Raw genomic sequence first — 23,383 nt, 5'->3', positions numbered from 1 at the left:
ATGCATCCCTGCTCTTTCAGATAGCTAAAAGTCACAACAAAGTGAGCTAAATAAGCAACACAGACACAAAAAAAGACAAAAACCTTAAAACTGTGATTGAAATAGTAAATTACCATATTTTATTTAACATATTTTCACATTATTTTCAATGACAAGCGTTCTTTTTTTAATTTTCTTTCTTCTTTTTCAACACATCTATTCTATAGACATTCAGGAGAAACAGAATGAACGAAGGGATTCAGGGGTTTAGATTTTCTTTTCTTGTTTCAAGCATAAAGACAAATAATCAGAATCACATCTGGACGGGAAGAAAAAGGGATTTAGAAACTGAGAAACAGACACGACGAGGAGATAAAGGAGACAAAGAGGGGATGAGGACAGAAGTGGGTGGAGTGCAGGTACTTCAGTGTCCAGGTGAGAGTGTGACGCAGCTGAGTGTGTAAGTGTTCTCGTGTTTGTTTTCTTCTTTTTTCACTCAGTCTCTGAAACTGCTGTTTCTTTCTGCGGGTGCATCGTCCTCTTTTGGTGCTGGAAGTTGTATTTTTGTTCATCTCTTTCAGTTGCGTTTCAGTCTACATAGTTCTATTATATTTCTACTTATTGTATTTGTACTTATTTATCTCTCTGTTTTTACAACAATAATCTTTATTTTTGCAGGTCTATCCTCTGGCTGTACATGAACTATTCCTTTAAAACTACAGTAACAGTGCATGTCTGGCTTATACATTAGATATTTCTATGGTATTCCCCTGCATGTGCGTGAGCGTTTGTTGCATCTGCTTACTCTATGAGTGTGTATGGATACACATCCCATCCTTAACTATCCAAAGTCCAGTGCATAATTCATTTTATGGGGTTTTTTGTTTTGCTTGTCTCTTTTGCTTATGTGTTTTCATGAATCTTCATGATCTTTCATTGTACATGGCTCAATGTTAGTTGTGTGTGTGTGTGTTTGTGTACGTGTGTGTGTGTGTGTGTGTGTGTGTGTGTGTGTGTGTGTGTGTGTGTGTGTGTGTGTGTGTGTGTGTGTGTGTGTGTGTGTGTGTGTGTGTGTGTGTGTGTGTGTGTGTGTGTGTGTGTGTGTGTGTGTGTGTGTGTGTGTGTGTGTGTGTGTGTGTGTGTGTGTGTGTGTGTGTGTGTGTGTGTGTGTGTGTGTGTGTGTGTGTGTGTGTGAGTCATTCCTGTCTGTCAGTTTCACAGGGCGCTGGGGTTCCTGAAGTTATGGCCTGCGAAGCGAGCCTGGTCGCCCAACTCTTCCTCAATCCTGCAGAGAATGAAAAACAACGAGGAAAGAGTTGAGAGAATTATTTATAGTTTTAAAAGCATTTATCAATAACAAATGTCTCAAAAAAGAGCTTATCTCGATTGGACTACTTTGTTGCACTTCTTTTGGATAGCGCTCCAACACATTGTACGTGATTAAGGGGCGGGACATCTCCAAACTGTTCATTAATCACAACAGAGCCGGCCAGCTAACCAATCAGAGCAGACTGGGCTCTGGTTTCAGACAGAGGGTGAAAAGAGCTGCTGCATTATGAGCCAAATAAAGAGCTTTTTTGAATATTAAAGCAGGTAAACATGTCACAGTAGAGACACAAAATACAAATATGAACCTGAAAATGAGCACCTTTAGAACGTGTGATGTCATCTCTCTGTAATTTCTGACTATATCCTTGGCAATACATATAGATAAAGACGTTTTCTTGCTATTTAAACAACTGCTGATCAGTGGAATAGTAGGGCTTACAACAAAGCTCAACCAGTTTACTCCTGCTTTGTTTTTGGCAAATCCAATAACTCCATCCCTGTTAAGGATTAAAGGAGCACAGATCATTTCACTTGTCATGGTTGAAAGGCAAGATCCAGTTTTATTTGTTGCTAACAAGGGAGTAAAAGTCAGACTGTCACCCCTCCTGCTTTTGACTTTGACGCTCCTTCAAATGTATGGAATTTCAATACTAAATCACTGGATTACTTGTTAAAAAACATGTCTCCCTATGTGTGACAATTTGTCACAGTATAAATGATTCATTTCTTTCTTGTGTGTCTGTACACTTTAGTGTGTGTATGTGCATGCTTCACTGCACTGATTAGCTTTTATCGCTGGTTAATGCCTCTGTAAATCTTTCCACCCTCCACCTTCTTGTATCTCGTCAGCGGTCCGATGGGATTACAACACTGAGCCAATCCCACCTCCTCCCCCCTCCCCCCTCCTCCCTCTTCCCTCCTCCTCCCTCTGCTGCTGACTGGCTCGGACACATGGGCTGACACTGGCGCTGCTGTCACGTCAATTAGATCTGTGATGCTAAGCGCTAAAACAAAGCGTGAACCTGAGGAGCAGTGTTATACAGAAGCAGGGCCACCGCCACATTTGGAGCCACAAGAAGATACTGAGAATGAAATATTAACTGAAGCAGCAATTCTGACTGTAAAAGAAATGCTGAGAACATGCAATATTTAAACTTCCAATTTCACAATTTATCATTGATTAAATTAAGATTTGTATAGGTTAGTCTAGATCCTGATTTTCTTTTAGCTCGACTAAAGTCTTGTTACGAGGGGAACAAAACTAATCTGCAACATAACAATAAAGAATGTACTAATTGGGTATTAAACATTTTCCAAATCAGGAGAACTCAAATGTGCTTAGAGAGAGAGAGGCTTTGAAGAGATGAATTTGAATAAATCAGAAACATTTGTGTGTTGCAGGAGAGACATTTTGAGATTACCTCATGAGTTGGTTGTACTTGGCCAGCCTCTCAGATCTGCAAGGGGCACCGGTCTTAATCTGCATGACAAAAAAAGGCAAATATAATAAGGCTGTATCAATTGAAAACTGAAGTGTGTGTAGTCTAATGAAGAGAAGGAAACATTTCATGAATAATGTTTTTTTTATTGAAAAGTGAGTTATTACATGCAAGGACGTAGAACAATAAAAGGATATTGAAGCACATTCCTTATTTCTGATTCGTTATATTATTCTAAATATGTGGGAGACAAAAGTCAAAGACAAAAGGAGAAAAGGAGAAAAAGACAAAAGTCTGCCATTTATGTAATGCTCCATGCTGAGTTCTTTAGGTAAGTGTTTTATGAGAAAGACTTTAGTTAGTCATTTTAAGACGTGTATTGAGGAATCAGTTAGTTTTCAAAGTGAGATGAAATGTCACGGCAAGTTGCGTGTTGGTAAATAAAGATGTGGCATCAGTATTGACAGTTGCTTGTTAGCAATTAAAAACCTGTACTCTAAAAGAAAATATGAACCTGTGAAATGTAGGTGTATTATTTGTGTGAGTGTGTGTTTGTGCGTGTGTGTGTGTATTTACCTGTCCAGTGCAGAGTCCCACCACTAGGTCAGCGATGAACGTGTCCTCTGTCTCTCCTGAACGATGGCTGACCATCACACCCCAGCCATTAGCCTGAGCCAGTTTACACCTGAGAGACACACAGAAGGATACTTTACTCAATAACTGTCATTAAGTACCATTTTAAAGCACTTACACTCTCTATGTTCTTTTGTATTTCAACTTAGAGACCTCCCTAAGACATTTTGTACGGGGGCGGGACATCTCTAAGTGGTTGACCAATCAAAAAAAGAGCCAGCCAGCTAACCAATCAGAGCAAACTGGGCTCTGGTTTCAAACAGAGGGTGAAAATAGGTGCTGCAGAATAGTCAGGCTTTTTGAACATTAAAGCAAATAACCTAAAAAATGCATATATGTCCTCTAAGCGTCCAAAGTATTGTTTTCTTTCATACTTAATTCAGTAGCCATCATGTGAATGGGTGTATGAAACCACCATTGTGGGAGTTTCTACTTCTGTTCATCAATCTTAGGGTTAATTTATTAGATTGTGATTTATTAGTGGCGACAGCTCGTCTGACACTTTAACCTGCTAGCATGAAAATTAGGACTCTGGGTGTCTCGGGACAGATTCGAGGTTCTAATAAATGAACAAGCCCTCGCTCTTGTTCCTACTTATCCTACTGAGATATTAGAGCAATATATCATATTAACCACATTATGTGACGGATACGATGCATCACCTTTCCTGTCATCAGCACCATTTCATTTCACCGTGCTCCTCTCTTCCTCCTCCTCCTCCTTCTCCTCCCCTCCTGAAGTAATCCAGCTACACTGTCATGACTGATAGCTTCATAACCCTGAGTGACGTTTTGTTAAGTCAGAGATTGATGACACACACACATTCACAAGAGGGCAGTCAATGCTATAGCTGCATCAAAACATTTGATTGACAGCCTATTGTCATTTCCTGTCCTATGTTTATCTCCCGCAAAGGCCGGTGTGATGCTCCTCCTCTCAAGGCACAAGGTCAACATGGCTGACAGGTAACAAGTGATGTGACTAACACGTGTGTGTGTGTGTGTGTGTGTGTGTGTGTGTGTGTGTGTGTGTGTGTGTGTGTGTGTGTGTGTGTGTGTGTGTGTGTGTGTGTGTGTGTGTGTGTGTGTGTGTGTGTGTGTGTGTGTGTGTGTGTGTGTGTGTGTGTGTGTGTGTGTGTGTGTGTGTGTGTGTGTGTGTGTGTGCGCGCGCGCGCACGTGTGTGTGTGTGTGTGTGTGTGTGTGTGTGTGTGTGTGTGTGTGTGTGTGTGTGTGTGTGTGTGTGTGTGTGTGTGACTGATGGCAGAGCAGCTGGCTATCTATAGGCGCTTTCACACCGGAGTACTTTTCCCAGTATAGTTCTGATAAAACCGGAACTAGAACTTAGTTTATGAGAACCTTTTCACCCCCTTTTTAGTCCCTGCTAGAGAGGTACTAAAAAGTAGAAGCTGCTAGGAGTCCCGGCAGCTTCTACTGAAGCCAGTCCCCAACTCCGGGGACTTCCGGCCGGGGACTTCGGGTGCCAGTATACGCCGTCAAGTTGTGTGCGGCCTGCCAGTAAACCTCGCACGGCTTAGTACGGTATAGTTAGGCCTTGGTAGGCCAGGCTCACTTTATGCTGCATTTCCATTACAGTTTAGGAACTGGGGTAGTAACTATAGTAACGCAGTGTAGGCGGAGCCGTGACGTCATCTTCAATGCGAAACACAAAACCAACATCCATCAGCATCTTTCTCTGGCCTGTCCAAGTTCACAGGGCTGCCAGAGGTGGCCATTTTGGTTTTTGGTTTTCTTACTGAGAAGAAAGTGCGTGTAGCGTGGGCACAACGCTGTGTTCACAACGTAGTGGACTGACAGTGGTGAATTGTGTTCATAGATGTGTGGAGCCAACCCAGTCTCACGGCATTTCTTGTTATAGTCACAAAATGAATCTATTGATTCGTTGACATGATTTCCCCATTTTTTTCGTGTCACACAGAACGATTTTAAAAGCAATGTAAATAATAACAAATTAGGAAAAAAAGATGTTTAAAAATACAGATTTCAGTATTCTGACACAGAACGATTTGAGAAGCAATGTATTTCTATTGGTGGTATGTTTCGTGCCTGCACCAAATAATAACAAATTAGAAGGAAAAAAAGATTTAAAAAATACAGATTTCAGTATTTTGAGGCTCTGAGCCCCAAACTATTTTCTAAACATTTCAGATTTTTGCTGGATGTCCTGTGGTGGGGTGGGGACCATTCTTTCAAATCACTGGGTTGCACTTTCTACCGACTAAGCTAAGATGTCAGAAGGGGTACTAAAAAAACGTTTAATAAACAACTACAATATTTAAATTCCAATGTTTGTTCAACAATGCAAATGATTTGTGATCGCCTTGGTAGTCAATCACCCACTCTCATTAACCTTTCAACATTACAATAAAGCAGACGTACGCCTGTATGGCCTCAGTGACCGAGCCGATCTGGTTGACTTTGAGCAGCAGGCAGTTGCAGGCTCGCTCTTCAGCAGCTTTCTCTATCCTCTTAGGGTTGGTCACTGTCAGGTCGTCCCCCACCACCTGGATCCCCACCTGGGCCGTCAGACGGGACCAGGCTTTCCAGTCATCCTGGTCGAATGGGTCCTCGATGGAAACCACTTGGGAATTAAGAAGAGAGGTGAAAACAGAGGACAAGATTTTCTGTCTCTGATCAACATAAACAAGCAACGTAGCCCACCTGGGTAGTTGTTGACGAAGCCCTGGTAGATTTCAGCCAGCTCCTCTCCTGAGATGTGTCTATCTGGATCTGGTGGGGATTTGAAGTCCAGGTCGTATTTGCCATCACGGTAAAACTCGGAGGCAGCCACGTCCATCCCGACCACCACCTTGTCCGTGAAGCCAGCTTTCTCTATGGCCGTCTGCAGCAGTTCCAGAGCTGAGTAGTTAAAAGAAGAGGCGGAGAGTTAGGAGTAGGTTCGGAGATAGACGGAATTGTAAGGCAGGAAATACAAAATTATAATAATGATGAATTTTCTAAAAACAGGGTTTTCTGAACCTCTCAATCCACCCTTAGAGACAAATCTGAAGACACGACTGAGGAATAAAAACTGTTGATAACTCTTCGACATGTTTATGAGGGGTCAGAAAACGTTAATATGTATTTGCTTTGGGGTGACAATGCGTGATTTCATTATTCTCACAAAAAGTTGCCATAAAATTTATCCAAATTTCACAAGCAAAGGACATCTTTGTCTTTCATCTTTGCAATGACTGCTTTTTACTGATCAAAAAATCAAAGCTTCTTTCATGCAACAATTTTCTCAACATATCAGAATGTTTAGTTGAGATTAAATGGTACCAAAGTGTAAATTAAGCTTCATCACACAACAAACACTGTACACACTGCATTATTAGTGATATTTAATATTGACGAGGAGCCTTACCCTCACTGTTCTCCAGGATGTTGGGAGCAAACCCACCCTCGTCTCCCACATTGGTTGCATCCTGGCCGTATTTCTCCTGGATCACCCCCTTCAGCGTGTGGTACAGCTCCGATCCTATCCTCAAAGCCTCCCTGAGAGACAGGTGGAGGGAGCGAAGAGAGATTGTGACAGAGTAGAAAGAAATGACAGTGGATACCAACATCAGCAGGAGAGAAAGAAATCATGAAGAAATCGAAGAAGTTTTATTAAATTGATTTGGAAACGAACACTTACTTGAAAGACTCAGCTCCTACAGGAAGAACCATAAACTCCTGCATGGCCAGTTTGTTACCTGCATGGGAACCTCCATTTATCACATTGAAGGCCTGAAGAGGAGAGGAGATGGGCGGAAATGAGGAAAGAGGGGAGATGAGAGGAGGAAACAAAAAACAAGTTGACAATGAGAGCAGAGAAAAAAGGCGAATAATAAACTATTTTTAGCACCCTATGATGTCTATCAACACCTGTACATATGTCCAGTACATTTTTAACTTTATCAAAAAGCACGTTTCTTACAGGAACCGGCAGCACCAGCTCTGTGTTTCCAGCCAGGTCGGCTATGTGGCGGTACAGGGGGACCTCTTTCTCCGCAGCACCGGCCTTACAGATGGCTAGAGACACCCCCAGGATGGCGTTGGCCCCAAATTGAGCTGTTGGACAGGATAGAAAACAGGAAATGAATTGTTATATTATGTTATATATATATATATATATATATATATATATTGTTATATATTTTTGTATATTCAACGAAAGTGATTTTTTAAAATAATGTTGACCAATGAACAAACTAAAGTTTTGCAACCAAAGTGCAGTATTTCTTCTGACTAATAAAATAAATGTAATTTAAGTGTCATTATTTAATCATTTCTTCCTAAATGCATTCATATGGTAATAATCTTTTAGTTTGAAGTAAGAGACACACATTTTCCATGTGAAGCATTTCAATTATTTAACCATTGTGACAACAGATTGTGGTACCATATGTCACACGAAAAACAAAAAAAATGGTTGTATCATTAGTCATAGTATGTAGGTATTTTTTTTAAGTACTTTCTATGTACAGCTGGTCAACTTTTAATCCCCAAATGTCAACAAGCGGCACATACCCAGCTGTGTGCATCACTTTTTAGAGCCCCCGTTTTTGTTATGTTTTTTTTTTTTTTAATTTGCAGCGTTTTGTATTTGCAATGCTTTTAGTAAATTCTGCACATTTTTTGTCAAGTTGGCGATTGTTTTCTAAATGCTGCTTATGTGTTATCAAGTTGGTGAAGCTGTTTCTTCATTGGCATGTGCTTTGTCATATTTGTGTTATTTAATTTGAATCGTTTTTGAAACTGCAGGACGGTTCTCCTAACGGAAGTGTTTTGGGCACCTGTCGGCCACCGTACTAACCTCACGTGAACGTTTTAGAAAACTATACTTTTTGAAATTTATATTTTCTATTAAAAAAAATATATTCCTCCACTGTGAGTGGCACAAAAACCTGATATCCCTTTATCGTTCTAAACCTGCTAACAATGTTGTCTATTTATTTATTGGCAGAAAATTAATAAGAATATGTCTCAACACATTCAGCTCCATTCTGACACGTATTCAGTCCTCCCAACACTAATTATTTGCATTCTGTTTACCTTGCTGCCTGAAATAATTAATTGGCATGATTGTAGATCAAAGTAAATGACCATTACATTTATTTATTAAGGGGCTGAGTTTGTGCCAAAGCCTGTTTGGAACAGCAATGTATTCACTCTGTCTTGTAACCTGTCTTTTTGCCTCTTGTTACTTTGTGACAAATGTGCTGTTGGTGAAAAAAAAAAAACCTTGTTCAAAAACGTCTGTGACTTCTGACAACGAGGAGGAGGGTTTCCAGGTGGCTGAGGGAGTCTGACGATGCCGTGTTAAGTCATCACGACTTGTTTTGACTCACATTTGTTTTCTGTGCCGTCCATCTCGATCATCATGTTGTCCAGCTGCTCCTGCTCCACCACGCTGATGCCCTGCAGACACACAGAAGCACATCTTAATTAAACGCACAGTTGGATAATGTATAACATAAATCAAGGTTTTAAATTCTTCTCACGACATCTTCTTAGGTTCATTATAGTTCAGTTTTGTACCTGAAGTTCAAAGGACTTTTATTTCTTAAGTTTTCGACTGGGTAAAGGGGTTTTGAATAAAGTATTGGTGTGATTTACATAATTGTAACACACGCACGCACACGCGCGGACGCACGCACACGCGCGGACGCACACACACACACACACACACACACACACACACACACACAGGGCCTAACTATACCGTACTAAGCCGTGCGAGGCCCTGCAGTGGAAATGCGCCATTAGTTCCTAGTACTTAGTTCATCAGAACTCTTTAGTTCTGATTAACATTAAAGAGCAGATCGCGTTCACACCGGGATAAATCCCTGAGGGAGGATTAGGCAAATGAAGCCGCTGATGTCACTTCTTCTTCTTCTGCTTTGGGTTTACTGGCAGGCCGCAAACAACTTCACGGCGTATACTGCCACCCGAAGTCCCCGGCCGGAAGTCCCCGGAGTTGGGGACTGGCTTCTCCTGAAGCCTTCCGAGTAAATTTCAAGAACGCCGACACCTCCTCATCACTCCACCGCTCCCATGTTTTTTTTTGTGTTGCCATAAGTTAGTCTCTCTCCGTTGGTGCGCTGGGCTAATGCTAATGCTAATAATACTAATGCCAGCAAATACAATGGCGGCTTCACAAAACTTTTCCAAGTTTTACGGGGCGTGGTTTGCAATCCGCCCAGCCAATCAGAAATCAGAACCTTTTTCTCCCATGAAAGTACCTGCTCTCTAGAGCCGCGTTCACACCATAGGGTTCACAACGACTACTTTTCACCCGTACTTTTCGCATTTAGTTCCGTTAGTACCCCTGATGTCGCCTTCACACTAAAGAAATAACTAAGTGCCGGGAACTTTTCACTCCATTTTTAGCGCCTGATGAGAGCAGGTACTTTCCTGGGGAAAAAAAGTACCACAGTTCTGATTGGCTGGGCGATTGCAAACCACGCCCCGTAAAACTCTGAAATGTTTTGTAGAGCCGCCATTTTATTATCCTCGCATTAGCACTATTATCATTAGCATTAGCCCAGCGCACCAACGGAGAGAGACTAACTTATGGCAACACAAAAGAAAACATGGGAGCGGTGGAGATGAGGAGGTGTCGGTGTTCTGGCGATTTACTCGGAAGGCTTCAGTAGAAGCTGCTGGGACTCCCAGCAGCTTCTACTGAAGCCAGTCCCTAACTCCGGGGACTTCCGGCCGGGGACTTCCGGCCGGGGACTTCCGGCCGGGGACTTCCGGCCGGGGACTTCGGGCGGCAGTATACGCCGTGAAGTGGTTTGCGGCCTGCCAGTAAACCCAAAGCAGAAGAAGACGAAGTGACGTCAGCGGCTCATTTGCGTAATCTTCCCTCAGGGAACTTATTCTGGTGTGAACGCGATTGGCTCTTAGTTCCATAGGGAAACTAAGTGTTGGGAACTAAGTGCTGGGAACTAAGTACGGTAAAGTACTTGGTGTGAACGCGGCTTAGCAGGGACTAAAAAGGGGGTGAAAAGGTTCTCATGAACTAAGTTCTAGTTCCGGATTTATTTTTGTGTGAATGCAACATTTCAAGAACTATCGGAACTATACTGGGAAAAGTACTCCGGTGTGAAAGCGCCTATAGATAGCCAGCTGCTCTGCCATCAGTCACACACACACACATACACACACACACACACACAAACACACACCTACACACACACACCAGTACAGCCGTACTGATCTGTCTCTCTGATGTGGCGTTCAGGAGCTCCGAGCCGCCCAGCTGTTTTTTTCCCGCTTGACTGATCACGAACATTCATTTCCCAGGAAAAAACATCTGCTGCAGGATCATGCTATTATACTCACACACTAGTACAATTACCTGCACACAAACAAACACATCTCATCCACTGTTCCTCTCACTCACACATCTTTCTCAAACAGACACATTATCATCTTTCATTCACAGTATCTCACACCACACACTCACTCGTCCCCTCCGTCACTGACAGCTGAATACACTTCATCTTCTTCTCACAGCTTCCTGTCTGCACATCCAGGTGTGATAGTCATCTGCACATTGATCAGCTGAACATGCACTTTGTGTCACGTGCTGCACAGGGTTGTATTCTTCGCATTTAAGGTCCAAACTCACTGCCCTATCAGTAACTTCACTTGCGCCAGAATATCCACATTTTAGCAAAGCTGAATGGAGCTAGAATGGGACAACCAACCACCAGAACTGAGAGAATTAGCCCTAACGTGAAGTTGGATTTCCATCCCACTAAATCTCAAGTAAGAATATCTTTGAGAAATTCTGCTGACAATGCAGTCACAACCTTTAAACTGGCCAATTGCTGAAAGTTATTTCTTTAAAAAGAGCAATGCTATCCCCTCTTTAAGTATGGCCTGCTGAGAACTTACAGAGAACACAAGACATGATATATCTTTAAATATATTTATGAGTATAAATGATTGTTGACTTACTGAGGCTAAAAGGGCGGGACCCAAAGTGTCATTGATGTGCCCGACTGCCTTCAAAACACCTAGAAAAGAGGAGAAAAGATAAGACGATAAGAAAAGGGAAAAGTACATTTTACCAAAGAGCAAATGGAGTGAGGGTTTAGCAAAGATGGACTGCGCCTAGACTGTATGGTTGCTATATGGTCTTATAGCTCTCACCAAATCTACAAAGGGCAAATTATACTTTCCACGCATCCATGAGGGACCGCTATGGTCCTCATGAGACAAATTACGTAATTCACCATGTCTGTCAGTGTCTACCAAAGTTTGTGTCCCTGTGACTGTGCATGCTTCTGTTGCGTTTGACACTCAAGAGAGTGTGTTGGGTGATTCAATATTACTGAGATCACCAACATGAATATCATTTGAGTGTGGATCGGTAGGTGGAAGCGAATCCTCAACTATAAGATTAATCGAATCACATACACAGCCGCTTGTTCAGACGTTCAAGGCAGAAAATATGTACTAGCCTTAGTAATAAAACAATTTTCTGCGGGAAAGCCATCTTGAACGATTGACTTGATACAGACGACCTTCTAAACACCAAACAGCAAAAAAAAATGATCTAGTGATAAAAAGTGGTACATCAAGCTTTTGGCTTGCTATGGAAGCTTCAAGGGAGTTGTAATCGTAAATGTATGTAGAAGTTCTGGGGTTATGGATTCAAGAATACCTGTGCACCATGAGAAAATACCATGAGTTAGCCCAGGTGGAAGAAAAGGGCTTGCTAAAATAGGGCTATATTGAATATGTGTTGGAATTGAACTACACTTTTAGTCAAAAATTGCATAATATAGCTTAAACTTTTTGAAAATATATTGTACATGCCAACACATTCGATCTGTCCCCGTACCTTTGCCCTTGTAGCGGCTCATATCTCCATCTCGTAGCTCTAGAGCCTCGTAGATCCCTGTGGATGCTCCACTGGGCACTGCAGCCCTGAACAGACCTGAAAGTCAGACAAACAGAGAAAAACATTAGGTTTTAAACAAAAAAATGATGGAGGAGAGGAGGAAACCAATCTGCAGGTCAGAGTTTTAATTAACTTAAAGATCCCCTATTATACTGTTTTTCATCAATATATCATAGGTCTCAGATATACAAAACAAGTCTCTGAAGTGTTTGGCTCCAAAAACCAAACAGATAATTGTAGCATCCCATAATCCCCTCTGTTTCAGCCCTGTTTCAAAAGCAAACAACTTCACGTCGTATACTGCCACCCGAAGTCCCGGAGTTGGGGACTGGCTTCAGTAGAAGCTGCTGGGTCGCGTCTTCAGAGTAAATCGCAAGAAGCGCCGACACCTCCTCATCACTCCACCGCTCCCATGTTTTATTTTGTGCATAAGTTAGTCTCTCTCCATTGGTGCGCTGGGCTAATGCGAGAAAATAAAATGGCGGCTTCACAAAACCTTTTGGAGTTTTACGGGCGTGGTTTGCAATTCGCCCAGCCAATCAGAAATTGTTAACGTGGCCGACACACCCACGAACCATTTCCTCCCCAGGATAGTACTACCTCGCTAGCAGGGAGGATCTGGGGGTGAAAAGGTTTGCGCGAACTAGGGAAGTAAGCGACGTATGACATATGCGGAGCTTGCTTTCTAGACCGACAACTTTTTGGTGCATGAAACAAACCGGATTCCGGAGCAGAGGCGGCTCCGCTGCGGTGTGAACAGGAAAACCGGTGCTTTTCAAGCTCCAGCTCCGAACCGGCCCTGGAACCGCATTGGTATGAAAGGGGCATAGGCCGAAAGTGAGCGAATCTTTTTTTTCTGAAACTTTCAGAATCTCTTAACACAGAGGGGACACATGTTTATGTATAAAATACATGAACAAGTGGATTTTGCATAATAGGTGACCTTTAAGATACAAATGTCCATGACCAATATACGTTATCCGGTTAGATGTTTTATAAAAATGTGACGTAAAACTCGACCAGCAGTCCACCACAACGCTGTGGCATTCACAAAGTAGATGTGTCCACATTGACAGGAGACCAAATCGTTATGCTTTTCCTTAAAGCGCAGGACTATGATATTGAGACAGTAACCCTCCACTTTTTTATGTCTTTCATACATAAAACACGTGTCCCCGGTGTGTCAGGGAACTCACGCAGCGTCAGAAAATAAAACCCTCTCTCTTTTCCTCCGTACCCAAATCTCTAAAAACGGGGGAACAACAGAGCTGATCCAGATTTGTGTCCGATATGACGTAATATCTGAAATGTGGACCCACGGCACTATCAGAAAGTTGCTATCAGAAACAATGCCCGACTGTTTTGGACGTAATATGGTCGGTATTTACATTAGCATCGCTAACACTCATAGCTAACCTGTACTGGAGAGCATGTGTGTGAAGAAGCAGGAAATAAAAAGGAACTCACCTTGTGGTATAACCGGCAAGAGAGAAAGCCTTTGAGCTCCAAACTGTTTCAGAGATAATCCTTGATAATCCATGATATGGCGTTTCATCACGGCAGTATTTAGTTTAGACAGTAGTTGCCGGATCCCGCATGAGCTCAGCCCCCTCCTTTTTCTTCTTTATCTTTCTTTTCTTTTTTTAAAGCTTTATATCCAAAATCAGCACTTTTTAAACAGGAAGTGAAATAGAGGGATATGAGGCATGGCTAGAATGTGTGATCTGTTTGGTATTTTGAGCAAAACACTTCATAGACATGTTTTTTATATATTTGTGTATATCTGAGACCTATGCTATTGCCTAAAAATAGCATGAAAGGTGCACTTTAAAATAACATTTTGTTCGATGTGTTTTTATCTTAGTTGGGTCAGCAAGCAGGATTATACTGTATATCCTTGGCCTAGAACCCGCGGCTCTCGAGCCGCATGCGGCCCTTTAAGCCCTCTGCTCTGGCTCCAGTGGCGTAACAAGGTTGTGATTGGCCCCAGTGCAAATATTGTTTTGGATTTGGATAAAATTAAACGGTTATTTATTTATTTATTTTTTTGCATGGGCCCCTGGCTGGCTCTGGGCCCCGGTGCGTTGCACCGGCTGCACCGTCGATAGTTACGCCACTGTCTGGCTCCCTTGAGCTTAGACAAAAATAAGAAGGAAATAAAATAAAAGTATTTGTAGGACTATTTATATTTTCTTGCATGGTTGAAAATGTTTCTTATCTTGTATTTTGAGGTGATACTGTGACACATAAATAAAAAACAAAACGGTTTTAATTAGGTCAACTAAAATATGCGTCACATCTACGGTCCCGCGCTAGCGCCTTTTCTTGCAGGTGAATAACCTGACCCCCGGCTCGATGAGCGAACTATGGATAAATCAAAGAAAAGTACCGGAGGAACACAGGATTTAATTCTGCGTGGACAGAGTTATCTGCTTTCACAGCAAAATATGCTGGTTTACCGGTATGTTTGATATGTAGAGAGAATTGTCAAAGGTGCTGCAGCCTTTACGTATCGAGGAACAACAAGGGAGAGGAAGACAGCTGACGACCTTCAGTCATAATTCAATGGGGTATGTAATTTATTTCAGAAAACACATTTTGTTATATTCCATGGAATGCTCTTAACGTCCCGATAGCAATGAATATATTAAATGCTTTGACAATAAATACATAAAAAAATGTATCTCTGGAAGCCGTAGCGCTGTAAAAAGCACGACCAATCATTTGAGCCGGCCCGGCTAAAGTAACTGGATGGCCTACCTGCCTGTCAGCCTTCCATCTGTGCACAAGCTTATCTCGTGCCCTCATTGGTCATGTGCGCGTTCGTGTGTGTTGGATGAGGGGCTCTGTAAGGAAGTCTGAAGGAAGAGGCAGATTTTTTCCGGTTGTGTATTTTCAAATTCTAGCGCACTCGAGCTGGTTTCTCCATTCTTACCTCCCCTACCTTTAACTCTTTTTAGGGTGCAGCTATATGTTTTATTTATTTCAAAGTGGGCCAATTTGTTTTCCTTCAAATGTGCAGAGACTCCCCAAGTGCTGTGTTTAATTTATTTTAAAGTAGGCCTGTGTATTATTTGTAATTCTCCTTATAGGAGTGCTTTGTTTCTTATTAGAGGTTAACAGTTGTATATAATGTAATAAATAGCCTAATAAATGCAAAAAAACCTGTAGTTTTTGTCTGATATAACAATAAAAACAACTTTATAAGCTATCAAGCTATGAAATATGTTTTGCGGCTCCAGACACATTTTTTTTGGAAAAACGAGCAAAATGGCTCTTTTGGTCAAAAAGGTTGCACCCCTGGCCTAGAAGATGATGGCTCTATGCCCCAATTCCCTTAACTGTAGACTGATTGATCTGGACAGAGGTCAAAGGAAGGTCGTTTGACGTCAGAAACTATTTATATTTTCAGCATTGTGACTGTTGCGTTGCTAAGCTTTCCTAACGCTTTCTGGCACATTTCTGACATGATGAATCTAAGCAGGCATCCATTACATTATGTTATTATGTTTCCGTTGCTCTGATATTTGCAGACAGGCTTGTCGGCAGTCACCTTTCTCTGTGTTAAGGTCCACTTCCACAGTGGGGTTTCCCCGGGAGTCCAAGATCTCCCTGGCAACGATGCTAACGATCGACATCCTGAGAGGCAGAGAGGAAAAGAGGCAACGTTATGTTTTACCTTGTTATAGCTATTGTGCATCGAAAAACGTTTACATTTTTGACAGTTAAATTAGATATGGCAGCTTCAGATTGAATTTAAGAGGAGGGAGAGGGAGAGAGAATAAAGGATGATGGGTAAAAGATTTATTTTTACATCAAACACACACACACACACACACACACACACACACACACACACACACACAAACACACACACAGAACAGCCTGTCAGGGGAGTCGAGAAACAACACCACTGCAGACTCACTCTGAAAATCAAAGCTCACCACAGAGAAATATGGTTATCTCACGCACATATTCAAACACACACACACTAACACACACACACACACACACACACACACACACACACACACACACACACACACACACACACACACACACACACACACACACACACACACACACACACACACACACACACACACTGCATCGGTTTGACAACGCTTCAGTCCAGCAAATCTTTTAGGTGTGTGACTCTTTCGATATCACAATTTGATTCAAAAAACGATTCACGAAGATTCTTAAATCGAAACCCATTCTTCATTCAGTATATTTATAATATAGTACAATAAATATAGCTGCTCATTTATCATGGCAGTTCATCGTTTTTCGACTTGTGGACTCAACACCAAACTTAGGCGAAGGTAATGTGTTGTCCGAAACAAAATGAAAAAAGTAGAAAATACAGTCATAGGGCAGTCTCTGTTGAAACTGACACCACACACTTTTAGTAGGTCACAAAGGAAGATTAAGAAGGATTATTTCTGGATAGACTATACATGTTTTAGGAAAAAGCTGCTATTGAGCCTTTACTGGACGAATCCACTTCGATTGAAAGTGGGAAGTTAGACCTACAAACATTCTAAATTCCTGTATTACCGTGATATCAATACCATCCACAATCCTAACCTCACAAACATTAGAGTCTCCATCCTCGTTGTCATTTCCCTATCATCCCTGAGCTTCTCTCCTCTGTGGGCGTCTCTGCTCTTTTAATCGCAGCACTGCAACGATATGTCAAAAGAAGCCTTTTATGCTGTCCTCGTCTCCGTACTATATGAATACTTTATCGATCTGAGAGGAGCAAAAACTGGCACACGGCTATCTGGCAGAAACCTGTCCTTGCAAAGACACTGACAGAGAGGATGTGTTAACTCCTGTACACACACATTTTCTCATCTTCCTCTTACTGTAAGTGTGCATTCATCACTGCAAAACTACACTGCGTTGCCAGCAGAGAGACAGATAGCGGACAAAGCTGGGGAGAAATTAAATGTTAGAGGGTACAATGATTCAGAACTTCTTCACAGCAGACATTTTAAGTAATAGGCAAGATGTGCAGGTATTATTAAATATATCATTGATGGCTCAGTTCCATTACATGTGCCACTAAGCCAGAATATAAAGTATTAATTTGTAACTTCCAGTTGCTGAAAGGACTGAAGCTTCCTCTGGTAGGACCAAAGTGTAAACAAATATAAGCATAACAATTAATAAAAATATAAATATTGCAGTATGAACCATATCAGAAGCATATCATATTTAAGGACTAATTGTCACGACCTCGACACAAACTGATGAACCCAAATGCACGACCCAGAGACAAAGTCTTGAATGTAAAAAAATTTAATTTTAATTTCACAGATCAGGTAATCCCTCTTAACAGAGTAGGTACTGGAAATAGCAAAAGGCGCTCACGAGGAGGAAAAAAGGCATAACAAAAAGAGAACTTAAGAAAAACTTAAGCCTACAAAATTTACAAAAGAAACAAAAACCTGACAAGAGTGAAAGCGATCCTTTCTGAGCTGAGGACACCATTCGGGGAAACGAACTGACACAGGACAGGGGAGAGACAGGACTATTTAAACATGAGGTGAGTGGGAACAGGTGGAAACAATCAGGGGCGGGGCAGACGCTGATGATGGTGGGAACAACACACAAGGGGAGGAAGAAACAGGGCCTGAAATGAAAGACTAGAGATGAAGAAACAAAATAAACAGACACGACCAGACGTGAGAAAGCATGAAAATGACAGACATAATACATAAACAAAACTAACACATTTGACGAGACACAACACTAATGTATACATAACTTAAAAATACAGCTGGTAAATGTGGAGCTACTTTTAAAACATTTTCTTTTATGTCAATTCATTTATTGGCTTGCATATTTCGTCACCTCAGGATCAGTCTTACTGATATAATAATATCATAATTCATTTGTCAGCTGTATTTTGTGTTATTCATCTGAAATTGTACATAGTAAATGTAGTGGAATAAAAAATCTGGCTCTGTTTTCACTCAAGAATTTATGTTTGAACATTAACAATAATGTGTTTTATTTTACGTCGCGTATTTTCATTATTTTGTCAAAGTGGGTGTGTTTGCTATGTAATTTGAATTGAGTGAAAGGCGGTCTTATTCTTGTGTCGTATGTCTTTCCCTTATATAATCGTTCCTTTTCCTCTTGTTTTTTGCTATCTCTTGTAACCTGATTAACAACACAGATTCCCACATATGTTTTTAACAGCTCTCTCTCTCGCTGTTGTTGTATTATGTCCTATAATCTCCTTCTGCTGTTTATCTCAAACAAATTCTATTTAAATAAAACCTTACTGAAGACATGAGTGTTGCCGCAAAACCCCATTACTCCTCATGTCTTTTCATGCTGTCCTTCGCCTTTGCTCAGCACTCCTCAGAGGTAACTCAGATGTATTTCTATCCACTTTCCCCCCCACTGTTGGGTGATCACAACGTCGACGACCTACCCATTTATGCTTATTCAGGTCTTACACTCTGTAAGTCGCAGGCGACAAAGCGTCAGCAAAATGTATAAATGGTGCTGAGTATAATAAACAGGAGATAAGGTGCCTTAATCGTCGCCAGCATATAAAAACGTACACACCTGAAAAGTCGAGGGGATTGATGCGGGTGCGATTTTCACTACTGGCTTCTTTCATTTTATGGCCTTTCTCTCCCTCTCTCTTTGTTGCTGTTTTGAAGCCCCACCCAAGAGTACTGCAGTTTTCCAAAGTTCCTCCTGAGGGTGGAGCAGCCGGATACAGGACGCATGCCACATGTTTGACATCATTTTTACATCTAGAATAGTTGTCGTGAGAATAACAGCTGAGGCTGATAGGAATGTCGTTAGTATGCAAGATTAGTTAAAAGTCAACATTTTAGACAAGTGGAAGCATGGCTAAATCGATTACGACCGACAAGTCGACATTTCGATAGAGCAATGTTGTATGTGTGGCTATAAATGTACCAGCCCATAATATTTGTGTATGGACATATGTTTTGTACGAAGGATATAGGGCCAGCCATAAGGAAAAGATGAAGATATTTGTATCATTTTGCATTTCAGAGATATGGTAGAAATGTTGAGAACAAAGCATAATTATTAGGATTCCTGCTAACGCAAGTAGTTTTAAACATTTAATATTTATTTCAGACATTTCAGCTTTATTATTGAAATGATTATTCTACTTTATTATCAATATTTAGATTTTATTCTCAAAATGTGAGCACAAGTCATGGATGTACTACATCAGAAAGGTGTTCTTATCTCATATCCATAAACACATATTCCTCCTGTCATGAGTTCATCTCATAACTCTTATCTCCTCTCTCTTCCTCCCTTTCTCTCTGTGTCTCTCACCCGTTGCTGTTTGTGCTGTGGGTTACGTAAAGCTCTACAGCAGCAGCAGCAGCAGCAGCAGCAGGGAGAGGGAGGACACCCATGAACGCACCACACCACACCTACCAGGGACTGCAGTGCTCAGCAGAAAATATACCAGCACTGAAAGAATAACACGTGAGTGGTCGTGCCAGGGAGAGAGTGAATGAGGGAGAGAGGGATGAAGGCACGCGAGGAGAGAGAACATGAGTATCATCATCATCATATCTTCAGTATCTATGCAAAGACGGGACAAGGAAGAAAACGAATGATCAGGCAAGAGATACAAAATGGAAGAAATGCTGTATCTCTGATCTCCGGATTGATTTGTATTCAAGGGGCAGATCAGTTTAATAATCATGAGGTGTATTATATTCGTCATTATCTAAAGTCTGGAAGAAAATGCCACAGATGATGTCACCTGGGTCATGCACTCTTCTTGTCTCCTGCAAAGAACTACACCAAACAGAGCTGTTCCCGTTTGTGCTTGGGACACAGAAAATCTCCTGTTTTAACATGACCTGATTCTCTGGATGAAGTCATTATAATTCATGATATTTCAATGTTTTTCCAAATGTTTCTTGTAAATCCCAATGGCAAAACTCTCTCAGCACAGTGCCATTTGAAATACGTAATGCATATTGGTTTGACAAGTATTAAACTGTAAACTTCAATGTCATACTTTTACTGATTTCCTCAGTATTGACCGGGATAATGTCACAATATTCGTGGTTTATTAAACTGTATTTCCTCTGTCAGTTAGCTATGGCTGATCTTTGCTCCCATGTACAACAAAAACAAATGCATGAGGGTCCTTTGTAGCGTTTGGTCAAAAACGCTGCATCATAGTTGCTGAAGTCATCCAACATTGGCCCAGAATGCAACAGCTACGAACTAACAATGACAACTGAACAAACTCCAATAATAAGACCTTTTGTTAAGATTATTTTGTCAGTAAACATAAAGCACTGTTTGTATTTTCAGATGTATAACATAGTTCATTTCTTGCTCAACCAGGAGACTATTACAAACACTAACTATGACGAAAAAGTTGGGTAGTCTGATACAACTCATCCTTACTTTATATAGAAATCTATGTTAAAAAGATATCTGTAAGAATAAATGTCTACCATTTCATGATTGGAAAATCAATAAAACATATGGCGCGAGAAAGGGAGAAATACCAGGAGAAAGGTTAGGGAATGAAAGGATAGACACAGATGAAGAAAGGGAAGAGTGAAAAGAAAATAACAGAAGAAGAAAAGAGACTGTAATGAGAGAGGAATGGAGACGTGTTCAGGAGGAAGGAGAGCCAAGAGAGAGAAATTGCTACAATAGTGTTCACCTGACATTCGTGCCAAAACAGCCATACTGAAATTGAAATTGAGAGAAAGAGATGGAAGGAGCAATGGAGGACGAAATGGAGAGTGGAAACAAGGCAGGGCAAGAGAGGCGAGAGAGAGAGAGAGAGAGAGAGAGAGAGAGAGAGAGAGAGAGAGAGAGAGAGAGAGAGAGAGAGAGAGAGAGAGAGAGGAGAGGCAGAGATAAATTATTAAATGACCCTGTTTGGCTGGAGAAGAGAGGAGGAATGGGGGGATGAAGAGAGGGAGAAGGATGAAGAGTAAGAGGGGGAACAGAAGGCTGATGGTCTCGCACGTATGCCAAACACACACACACACACACACACACACATAGTGGAGCAGTCTCAAGCATAATGCTAAGAGTGTGTCCCCATTTACCCAAATATTTTTGACTTGCAATTATTACAAGTACTCTAACACACACATTACATCCACCCACACAGAGTGGCAAAGATGCGGATATTAAGCGTGCACACACACTCACACATAAACACATTTCTGTGCCTTCCAAGATACCAATATCTCACACATGGGACTCATAATTGACTGCAAGATCGCTCACACACACACACATTGTTTCTGTTGCCAGAGCATACACTCACATGTGCTGAATGCTATCGTCTCAGGTTTGACAAACACACAAATATGCCGATGCTGGCTATATTAAAAAAAGATGCACCATCAAACACACACACCTGACACACAAGGGACTCGATCATAATTTACTACATGAGCATATTACATAGATTTCCCTTGGCCAAAACTCTCACACACACACACACACACACACACACACACACACACGCAAACACACACGCACACACACTCCTGTGCCAGCCATACACACATCAACCATCTTACACACTTGATATACCGAGGATGACTCTACCATAATTGACTGAAGGCTCCCATCAAACACGTACAAAGACACACACACACACACAATATTGGTGTGGTCAAAACACACCTGAACACACACACACACCCACAAACACACACACGCTCGAAAGCCATTTTGACAAGAAATCCATAGATAAACACATAAATCATCGCTTTGAATATATAAATAAATACACAGACTGTTTTCCAGAGAATGCGTGAAACATAAGACACACACACACACACACACACACACACACACACACATATACTGCTTCCAGAGCTTGCCAAATTACAGTAAAATACATCAACCATGTAGAACACACACACACACGCACACTGGACTGCAGGATCCAATCTTGCACACGTATAGGGCTGCAACACACACTCACAATTCACTTCCTTCCTCCTTTCACCCGCACACACACATATATATTTGACAGCCATGAAGCAAAATCACATTCACACACACATTCACACCTACAACTGACACCTACACACATATGTGGTATGTATTTTGTACTCACACACACACACACACACACACACACACACACACACACACACATGTATGAAGCACACACACACACACACACACACACACACACACACACACACACACACACACACACACACACACACACACACACACACACACACACACACACACACACACACACACATAGGGTAGCACCTTACACTGAAGCATTTCTATCTCACACACACAAGCGGCATCATTCTGCATCCTCTCTGTACCAATCAGCAGACAATCAATATGAGATCAAAAGAAAAAGACAATGGATGGATAAACACAAAACCTCATGAGCGTATGAAAAGAGGAAGAGAGGATTTCCTTCCTTTACCTGCCGCCTGTGTGTGTTCTGCCTTTCACGGCAACCGAGAGAATAGTGGAGAGGCTGAGCAAGAGAGAGGGAGAGGAAAACAGGAGGGGAGAGCGGGGGGGACGAGATGTGTGACACAGGGGGGAGGGGAGGGGAGATGACTCAGAGGGAGATGGAGAGAGGAAGAGGAGGAGTAGAGGAGGGTTAATTAAAAAGGAAGAGATGGACGAAGGGGTGGGATGAAGGGATAAGGACGGGGTGCAGACGCTCGTTGCCCCACAGAGGAGGTAAAAATAGATGAAGGGGAGGACCGGCTCCCTTCCTCCCTCCCTCTGTGTCTCCCTGTCCTCCTCTCTGGTGCTGCAGTGGGGTTCAGTTGCTATACAGTTACATAATCACTTCCTTCTCCACCACACTCAGACATGATGATGCGTGTGTGTGTGTGTGTGTGTGTGTGTGTGTGTGTGTGCGTGCGTGCGTGCGTGCGTGCGCGTGCGTGCGTGCGTGTGTGTGTGTGTGGGTGTGTGTGGGTGTGTGTGTGTGTGTGTGCGTGCGTGCGTGCGTGCGTGCGTGTGTGTGTGTGTGTGTGTGTGATAGCATTTAACGCACACACAATGCAGCAGCAGAAATCCCTTT

At 41.9% G+C, this 23,383-nt stretch overlaps 1 protein-coding gene across 1 annotated transcript; it reads right to left on the bottom strand.

The window, feature by feature from the left end:
* Positions 1–1,109: 1,109 nt before the first annotated feature.
* On the bottom strand, positions 1,110–23,098 carry eno2 (enolase 2). Its single transcript, XM_034094646.2, has 13 exons — positions 22,769–23,098; positions 15,857–15,942; positions 12,244–12,339; positions 11,355–11,413; positions 8,735–8,804; positions 7,321–7,454; positions 7,039–7,130; positions 6,766–6,896; positions 6,060–6,257; positions 5,778–5,979; positions 3,324–3,432; positions 2,730–2,788; positions 1,110–1,264 (listed from the first exon to the last, which is right to left on the bottom strand). Exons 2-13 carry the CDS (start codon positions 15,939–15,941, stop codon positions 1,195–1,197), a joined length of 1,305 nt encoding a protein of 434 aa, XP_033950537.1. The 5' UTR covers position 15,942; positions 22,769–23,098; the 3' UTR covers positions 1,110–1,194.
* Positions 23,099–23,383: the final 285 nt, after the last annotated feature.

This window comes from Pseudochaenichthys georgianus, chromosome 11 (assembly GCF_902827115.2).
Source record: "Pseudochaenichthys georgianus chromosome 11, fPseGeo1.2, whole genome shotgun sequence".
Taxonomy (NCBI): Eukaryota; Metazoa; Chordata; class Actinopteri; order Perciformes; family Channichthyidae; genus Pseudochaenichthys; species Pseudochaenichthys georgianus.
This window is presented reverse-complemented; position numbering and strand designations above follow the sequence as displayed.

Excerpts from the sequence above, each read along its gene's own strand:
- eno2 (XM_034094646.2), bottom strand. The coding sequence starts at position 15,941 with ATGTCGATCGTTAGCATCGTTGCCAGGGAGATCTTGGACTCCCGGGGA. Across the intron at positions 11,414-12,243 it reads GAGCCGCTACAAGGGCAAAG|GTGTTTTGAAGGCAGTCGGG; the intron begins GTACGGGGACAG and ends CCTCTTTTCTAG. Across the intron at positions 8,805-11,354 it reads GTCCCGCCCTTTTAGCCTCA|GGCATCAGCGTGGTGGAGCA; the intron begins GTAAGTCAACAA and ends GTGTGTCTGCAG.